A 9,459-nucleotide genomic window follows, 5' to 3' on the forward strand; every position below is an offset into this window, starting at 1 on the left:
ATTAGTTAAGAGATAGCCAGTTACCTTTGTTTTACCAGTTTGCTTTAGCATAGGTGTTATTCTGTGGCTTTTGTTCACATCCCAAGGTAGTGGGAAATTAGTTTTAAAATACTGGGCAAGAAAAAAAGAGACTAAGAAAAATTTCAAAGTAGTTTGGAAAAGTGTAGGTTTTTTTAAATTACCTTTATTTTATTTTTGAGACAGAGTCTCGCTCTGTCTCCCAGGCTGGAGTGCAGTGGTACGATCTCGACTCATTGCAAACCCTGCCTCCCGGGCTCAAGCAATTCTCGTGCCTCAGCCTCCAGAGTGGCTGGGACTACAGGCGTGTGCCACCATACCTAGCTAATTTTTTTTTTTTTTGGTAGAGACAGGGTTTCACCATGTTGACCAGACTGGTCTCAAACTCCTGACCTCAGGTGATCCACCTGCCTTGGCCTCCCAAAGTGCTGGGATTACAGGGAGAAGCCACTGTACCCGGCCGAAAAAGTGTAGTGTTACAGTTTCTAAAGAGGAATAAAGTAGTTAGAGAAATGCCACCAAACTGGGACCGTACATCTGATGGCATCTCCAGTTTAATCTGTAGATAGACCAGAACAATGAAATGGAACAGGGCAGGGATCGCATCTGACTTGCTCACTCTTGTATTCTCAGTGTATCATCATCCATGTTCAATAGCAATTTTTTAAAATGTTGAGTGAATAACGGACATGAACCACAGGGCTCTGCCAGAGACAAATGAGGCATAGCCATTCCTACCAAAGGGATCAATTGCCAGAGTTGTCTCCTGACTCCTCCTGCTGGTCTCTTCTGAGTTAATAAACAGCTCACTTCTTCTTAGGGATACCTATTCCACCAGCTGTGATAGCTGACAGGAAAAGCACGGACTCCACTAGCTAGCATGCACCAAAGGGGATAATGACCTTAAGTATGCAGAGTATGTTACCTCTTAGTGCTTAAATGGGTTGGCATAAGTGAGTGGAGATGTCTTTTAACTTTTAGATTTTAACTTTAGGAATGAAACAGTGGAAATAACCTCTTTCAACAACTGAGATGTATTATTAGGTGATTAAAGCCTGTTATTCCCATTCAGGATATCAGAGAGCTTTGGTTCTTTGACTTTAATAACCTCACTCGCTTCTCCAGCTGTATGCAGATCATATTAGGAACTTAATAGGATGATCCTTTATGTGTTTTATCTTTCTACCTTCTCTGTCTCTTTTAAAAGCAAACCCCAGCAGAATCAGGATAACTTTGGGAAATGAAGCAAGCACAGTGGTAAGTGCTTTAAAATTACATTTATGAGGCTGGGCGTGGTGGCTCACGCCTGTAATCCCAGCTCTTTGGGAGGCTGAAGCAGGTGGATCACCTGAGGTCAGGAGTTGGAGACCTGCCTGGCCAACATGGTGAAACCCCGTCTCTACTAAAAATACAAAAATTAGCCAGGCATGTTGGCATGCACCTATAATCCCAGCTACTCGGGAGGTTGAGGCAGGAGAATCAAGTGAACCTGGAGACGGAGGTTGCAGTGAGCTGAGATTGCGCCATTGCACTCCAGCCTGAGCAACAAGAGTGAAACTCCATGTCAAAAAAAAAAAAATTACATTTATGAAATATCTACCTCCTGGATACTGGGTACCCTTAAGTGCCATAAGATATTTGGAAGACTGTGACCTGTTCCCTCCGGTTAAGTACTTCTTCCTTCATCTTTTGGTATGTGAAAGAACTAGTAGCTGTTCATCTGCACTGTCAGCTGAGCCACTTTGGGTCACCATTTATTGTTTACTTTTCCATTTGTTATTATTTTTTGAGTCGGAGTCTCGCCCTGTCTCCCAGGCTGGAGTGCAGTGGCACGATCTTGGCTCACTGCAAGCCCCGCCTCCCGGGTTCATACCATTCTCCTGCCTTAGCCTGCTGAGTACCTGCCTCAGCCTCCCAGAGTGCTGGGATTACAGGCGTGAGCCACCACGCCCGGCCTCCATTTTTTATTACTGATGACAGTGGTTTCAATACAGATGTGAAAGAATTTTGTCTTGCTTTCAGTCATGAAAATCTTGTGTTATCCTGGCTTTTTTTTTTTTTTTTTTTTTTTTTTAGGTAGAGTCTCACTTTGGCATCCAAGCTGGAGTGCAGTGGCATGAACATGGTTCACTGCATCTTTGAACTGCTGGGCTCAAGTGATCCTCCCACCTCAGCCTCTCAAAGTGCTGGGATTATAGGTGTGAGCCATTGGGCATGGCTGCTTTTTGGTTTGTTTGTTTATTTTCAAACAGAATTGCCCTCTGCCACCCAGACTGGAGTGCAGTGGCGTGATCATGGCTCACTGCAACCTCTGCCTCCCAGGTTCAAGCGATTCTCATGCCTCAGCCTCCTGGTTAGCTAGGACCACAGGCACGAGCCACCATGCCCAGCTAAGTTTTTGTCTTTTAGTAGAGGTGGGGTTTTGCTATGTTGGCCAGGCTGGTCTTGAACTGCTGACCTCATGTGATCTGCCTGCCTTGGCCTCCCAAAGTGCTAGGATTACAGGTGTGAGCCACCACGTATGGCCTGCTTTTTGTTTTTTTATGGTGGTACAATATACATAACATAAAATGTGCCATTTTAGCCAATTCTAAGTGTACAATTCAGCGGTGTTAATTACATTTATAGTATTGTGCAACTATCACTACTATCTATTTCTAAAACTTTTTATTATCCCAAACAGAAACTCTGTACCTGTTAAACAATAACTCCCACTTCTACTACTGCAGCCCCTGGCAGCCTCTAATCTCAAATCTGGTAGCCCCTGGTAGCTGCTCAAATCTTTGTGTGAATTTGCCTATTCTAAGTATTTCATACAAGGGGAATCATACAATATTTGTCCTTTTATGTCTGGCTTCTTTCACTTACATAATGTTTTTAAGTTCTTCTGTGTGTCAAAACTTCATTCCTTTTTATTGCTGTGCTGAATAACATTTAGATTACTATTTAGATCTTAACATTTTTCTGTTCAATGCCTTGTAGTGCCTCCTTGTTATCCCAAGAGTCAATTTTCAGGCTGGCATTCGGGGTCCTGTTCATCCTGTCTAGCCCTGGGCAACTGTGACATTCTTTTACACTGAAGCTTCTCTAAAGCTGTGGATATTAACAACTGATCCATGTTTCAGTGTTGTCACACCCCCCTTAGCAAATCGTATACTATTGATTTTTTTCTTCAGTATTTCAGTTAACCTTTCTTTTTCTCCTTCTCTCCTTCTCTCTCTCTCTCTGTTGCGTAGGCTGGAGTGCAGTGGCATGAACACCACTCATGGCAAACTCGACCTCCTGGGCTCAAGGGATCCTCCCACCTCAGCCTCTTGAGTAGCTGGAACTACAGGTGCATACCACCATGCCTGGATAATTTTTAAATTTTTTTATAGGAATGAGGTCTCACTATGTTGCCCAGGCTGGTGTTGAACTCTTGGGCTTAAGTGATCCTCTCACCTTGGCCTCCCAAAGTGCTGGAATTTACAGGTGTGAGCCACTTCGCCTGGCCTAACCTTTCAATTCAAAAAGGAAAAGATGTTGTACTGACAACAAATTGCTCTCTTCATGCAATGCACTAGTAATTAAACTTGTAAATTTTTTGAATGAACCATAAGTTCTAAATAAATAACAACATCCCATCATTATGTTGCTACAAATGGAATACAGACCTCTATACTTTTTTTTCTTTTCATTGTAATGTCTGTTTTTTTTGTTTTCCAACTTTTTGAGATATAATTTACATGCCACAAAATTTATCCATTTTTGTGCACAATTTGATAAATTTTGGTGATGATATTTGAATATCCATATAACCCCTGCCACAGTCATCTTATAGAACTTCCAGGCAGGGCAGAGTGGCTTACGCCTGTAATACCAACACTCTGGGAGGCGGAGGCAGGAGCATTGATTGAGGCCAGGAGTTTGAGTCCAACCTGGGCAACACAGTGAGACCCCATCTCTACAAAAAATTAAAAATTTTAGGTGGGCATGGTGACACATGCCTGTAGTCCCAGCTACTGGGAAGCTGAGGCAGGAGGATTGCCTGAACCTGGGAAGTTGAGGCGCAGTGAGCTATGATAACACTTCTGCACTCCAGCCTGGGCAACTCAGCAAGACTCTGTCTCAAAAAGAAAAGAATTTCCATCCCCTAAAATGTTTCCTTGTGCCCTTTGCAGATGATCTGTGCCCATAAGCTATAGTTTGATACCATCTGTAGTGGACACAGCAATATGTGTTCGCAAAATGAAAAGGGTGCAACACGTGAACAAAATGGAGAAAAGGCCAAAAAGTCGGTCAGGGAATGAGGGACTTGAGGTAGGAAAACTTGTGTGCAGGCCAGCAAAGGACAATGGCAATGAGGCAGAGTTGAATAGCACCCAGAGGAACGTGGGAGGCCACTGCAGACACAGAAAGCAGTGATCCTCAATGGGAAGGAAAGACTGGAATCCCCTGGGGGGCTTTTCACAGCTGCCCCTCACCACTACTCCTCCGAGATTCTGATGTCATTCTTGAGTGTAGGAGGCTTTGAAATCGCTGCTATAAGTGAACCACCACTGTTAAGTGACAGATTTTTATGTTCCCTATATGTGTGGGAAGAGAAGTTTCAGAACCACTGCTTAGAAATAAGAAAACCCACCATGCCACCCAAGCCTACTGTTTGTTTATTCATTCAATAAAGAATTGAGAACTTCTTTGCCTGGGACTGTTTAGGCATTCAATATGTACTCCTTCTCAAAATATATGCAGATTTAGTAAACTAGATAGTGTATTACTATATTTCGTGAAATAAATCAAGGGCTTAGATAATTTGGAAAGATACTGAATTAAGTGGGAATATTTTGATTCTATATGGCAACTTTATAAAATGTCTCATTTTAATATTACAGTTTGTAAAGCCCAGTACAGCAAACCATATTGAAATTTTTCATTACTCTTTTCCTTAGTAAAGACCTGTCAAATATCTGTCATTTTAATGTATCCTCTTTGTATTTATAATAATTGATATTAATGGCTATTAATGCATACGTCTATTAATATATACATGTATGTAGGTTTATGGTTGTTAATATACATATATGTTAAATACATATAGATATAGATGGCTATTAATATACATGTCTTTGGGGTTCTATGATTATGCATGTTTTTTAATCCATTAATTTTTATTTGAAATTAAAATGGCTGACTTTGCATATTTGTTTACCTTTTTTGTAGCAATTCAAGCATTATTTAATCTGTATTGTTAATCTCTTTTAAAGCAAGAGGAAGAACAAGATAGAAAGGGTAGCCATGCTGATTTGGAAGGCATTGATGAAAATGTAGTTGAAAGTGCACTGAGAAGAGTAAATAGAGAAGAAAAAGGTAAGTTATTCAAATTCTAATCATTTCTTAGATGAGGAGTTGGGAAGTACAGAGGGAATACCAATTTTTATGTTACTAGGTCTCAGGTATCATAAACAAGAGTACAAGCTGATATTTGTTTGCTTATCTAGTAACTTTTTTAATGTTTTAGAAATATTTTATTTACCTACAACAAAAGAAAGAATAGCATTTATCAGTAAGAGCCATTAGAAACAGTGGTATTTATTGTGCTAGCCACCTTAAAAAGCATAGCATACTGTGTGTATGTAAGTCCTGCCAGGGCTTCATTCTTGCACAATGTGTAACATGTAAGTATATACATATTTTTTTTTAATTTATTTTAATTTTTTTTGAGATGGAGTCTCGCTCTGTTGCCTAGACTGGAGTACAGTGGCCCAATCTCGGCTCTCTGCAAGCTCTGCCTCCTGGGTTCACACCATTCTCCTGCCTCAGCCTCCCAAGTAGCTAATTTTTTTTTTTTTTTTTTTTTTGTATTTTCAGTAGAGACGGGGTTTCACCGTGTTAGCCAGGATGGTCTCGATCTCCTGACCTCATGATCCGCCTGCCTTGGCCTTCCAGATTGCTGGGATTACCAGCGTGAGCCACCGCACCCGGCCTACATATTGGTTTTTTTTTTTGTTTTTTTTTTTTTGAGACGGAGTCTCGCACTGCTACCCAGGCTGGAGTGCTGTGGCCGGATCTCAGCTCACTGCAAGCTCCGCCTCCCGGGTTCACGCCATTTTCCTGCCTCAGCCTCCCGAGTAGCTGGGACTACAGGCGACCGCCACCTCGCCTGGCTAATTTTTTTGTACTTTTTTTTAAGTGGAGACGGGGTTTCACCGTGTTAGCCAGGATGGTCTCGATCTCCTGACCTTGTGATCCGCCCGTCTCGGCCTCCCAAAGTGCTGGGATTACAGGCTTGAGCCACCGCGCCCGGCCTTGTTTTTTTTTTAAACTCAGTCACTGTAATGATTCATTTTAACTTTTCATTTTGGATTTTTTAAAAAATTTCCTTTGCTACTTAGATTTGAAAGAACATTGATCTTTCAAACATAGATCTGAGTTTGAAAGAGGAAAGAAACACTTCCATATTGTTGTTAGATAGTCTCTGTGTGGACAGAGATGGATACATAAAATAACATGCTTGGCATTCCTTTTTTACATTTTAAAATCAGGTAATGAGTCAGTCCATCTGAGGAAAGCCAGTTCACCAAATCTTCACAGACAACAGTGGGAGAAAAATGTACCCAATAAAGCTCTTACAGCTTTGGAAAAGGCATCCATACTCACCTCCAGTTTAACAGCAGAGGATGATAGAGGTTAGTAGTCAGATTGAATACTATTATTTTACTAGAGAACTTTTTCTAATACTTAGTGCACTAGAGGCTTTTAATGTCTGTGAAGGGTATTTGGTGTCACACATCAGAGCATTGCTTATACAGGTGAATGAAGTAGATTTTAGTTAACAGTCAAATATAATTAACTTTGCTTGAAAATATGATCTGGAAAGTACATGCTGAAAAATCTTTTTTTATTCGGCACTAATTTTTGTCTTTTTCCAACTAGGTGGTTCTGTAATAAAATACAGCAAAAATACTACTCGTAAGCAGTGGCTCAGAGAGACCCCTGACACTTTGTTGAACTTCCTTAAGAATGCTGATCTCAGCTTGGCCTTTCAAACGTACACAATATATAGACCAGGTAATTCATGTCTGTATGTGACCTTGGAAACCCTTTAACTTTTTGAAAATTGTGGTAAATATATATAACATAAAATTTACATTTGAACCCTTTTAAAGTGTGCAGTTCAGTGGTACTAAGTATGCCACATTGTTGTGCAGCCATCACCAGTATCCATCCACAGAAATGTTCTCATCTTTCAAAACTCAATTCAAAGGGTTTCCCTCCTCCCAGAAACGCTTTGATTTCAAAGTTGTAAAATAATTCATAACATTGTATTTTTAGGTGTTGTTTAATCTTTTCTAGCCAGTCTTAAGCTACAATTAAAATTTTTCATGGAGCTACATTACTTCTGTTTGCTCATTTGTTTGCTTATTTTCATAATCCTGCTACTACTTTCTTTGAAGAGGAGCCCATTTTTGTTATGCAAATATGCCATTGCTTTAGCAACAACTCCAAGATTTCTTTTGCTGTATACCTGAACTCTGTTACATTGAATAGAGCTCAAAAAGGATGAACAATTAGGATTTGATTTGTAAATTTTTTTACAGACATCTTTACTAACATTGTGTAAAATAATTTTTTTATAATACTGTCCTTAGGAATCTAGGTCAGTGGTCTGTATTAGATATGTATGTGTGTATGTGTATTATAATTATGATAATTTAATTACTAAGCCACCTTGCTAGGTTAAGATCTAAGATAAATTATACCAAGTAGAGCAGGTAATGGTATGGCAAGTCTGACTATATTTATTGCAACGATTTAGTTGTATTTGTTTATTTGGTCAGTATTTATTGAATGCCTAACATAGGTTAAGATGAAAAAAAGAATAAAACACAATTCCTGCCCTAAGGATGAAGGAGTTCATTACATGGGAGGTCAGCACACTGATAAGGAATTATAGTGCCCTGTGATATATGCATTCAGATAGAACTGTGCACAAAAGGTCATGGAAGCCCTAAGAAGACGCTAATGCATGGGAGGAAAATGTTAGGGAAGGTTAATGGTTTTGAATTTCAATTTTGCAATTTTAGGTCCAGGATTTTCTGTCTGGTCCAGTGATAAAGTCTTTGTCATTTTAGGAAACTCCCTGTTTAAAAACTATGTCATAGTTCTATTTTGAAATGCCTTTTAGAAGATTTGGCCCGTGTTTTTCATGCTGTTTGTGAGAAATCTAAAAGTAATTACACCTGGAAAAAATTTTTAAGCATGCATATGGTCTTCCTTCAGTTTCCTACTTTTCTTCCTCCCCATTGTGAGAACTTGGGAGGAGAAAGTTCAAAGGAAAAAAGAAATTACTGTAACTCAACTTTCAAAGGTAACTTTTAATGCCTTAATATACATTCTTATATTGGGAGGGTTTTATGGTAATTTTCCGAGTTTTTTTTTTTTCTCTTAAAGAAAATCCTGTTTATAGGCTGGGTGTGGTGGCTCATGCCTGTAACCCCAGCACTCTGGGAGGCTTTAACAGGAGGATTGCTTGAGCTCAGGAGTTCAAGACAAGCCTGGGCAACATAGCGAGACCTCGCCTCTACTAAAAAAATTAGCCAGGCATGGTTCTGGACGCCTCTAGTCCCAGCAGCTTGGGAGTCTGAGGTAGGAGGAGCTCTTGAGCCTGGGAGTTCGAGGCTGCACTGAGCCATGATCATGCCACTGCACTGCAGCCTGGGTGACAGAGTGAAACCCTGACTCAAGAAAAAGAATAAAGAAAGTTCCGTTTATAAATTTAGTCCATGTCCTGGTGCTTCTGCTTCCGGGGCCTGTTTTATGCCCACAATCATGTTGGGGTTGGGTAATATGGGGAGACACTACACAAGAGTAATGGGACATGGCATTGTCCTCAGCCAGCAAGCTTATGGAAGATTTTAGTCAAACTGAATGAAATAAGTAAATACTGTTTAAATTGGTATACTTTCTGTTAATATCTCCTGAAGGTTCAGAAGGGTTCTTGAAAGGCCCCCTGTCTGAAGAAACAGAAGCATCGGACAGTGTCGACGGAGGTCACGATTCTGTCATTTTGGATCCAGAGCGACTTGAGCCTGGGCTAGATGAGGAGGACACGTACGTTGTGATATGTGTAGAAAGCTTTAGCTGGGGGTGGAGTGTATGTGTGTGTGTGTGTGTGTGTGTGTGTGTGTGTGTGATTTAAATTAGACCATGATAATTTCAGGTTTGGTAGGGATCTCTTATATTACTTTTCATCATAAATGGAATTTTTTTTTTTTTTTTTAGACGGGGTCTCTCTCTGTCTCCCAGGTCGGAGTGCAGTGGCGGATCTCAGCTCACTGCAAGCTCCGCCTCCTGGGTTCACGCCATTCTCCTGCCTCAACCTCCTGAGTAGCTGGGACTACAGGTGCCTGCCACCACGCCCGGCTGATTTTTTGTATTTTTAGTAGAGACAGTGTTTCACCG

At 40.5% G+C, this 9,459-nt stretch overlaps 1 protein-coding gene across 3 annotated transcripts in view; it reads left to right on the top strand.

Annotated features, from left to right (window-relative positions):
• NEK3 (NIMA related kinase 3) overlaps positions 1–9,459 on the top strand; it is a 30,959-nt gene that overhangs the window by 20,503 nt on the left and 997 nt on the right. For all 3 annotated transcript variants that reach the window (XM_010352912.2, XM_010352913.2, XM_030922029.1), the window contains 5 exons: positions 1,226–1,275; positions 5,262–5,364; positions 6,540–6,683; positions 6,931–7,065; positions 8,982–9,108. In XM_010352912.2, the coding sequence (XP_010351214.1) occupies positions 1,226–1,275; positions 5,262–5,364; positions 6,540–6,683; positions 6,931–7,065; positions 8,982–9,108 (559 nt within the window). The remainder of the gene's footprint in view (positions 1–1,225; positions 1,276–5,261; positions 5,365–6,539; positions 6,684–6,930; positions 7,066–8,981; positions 9,109–9,459) is intronic.

The sequence above is a fragment of the Rhinopithecus roxellana genome, chromosome 18, assembly GCF_007565055.1.
Source record: "Rhinopithecus roxellana isolate Shanxi Qingling chromosome 18, ASM756505v1, whole genome shotgun sequence".
Lineage (NCBI taxonomy): Eukaryota > Metazoa > Chordata > Mammalia > Primates > Cercopithecidae > Rhinopithecus > Rhinopithecus roxellana.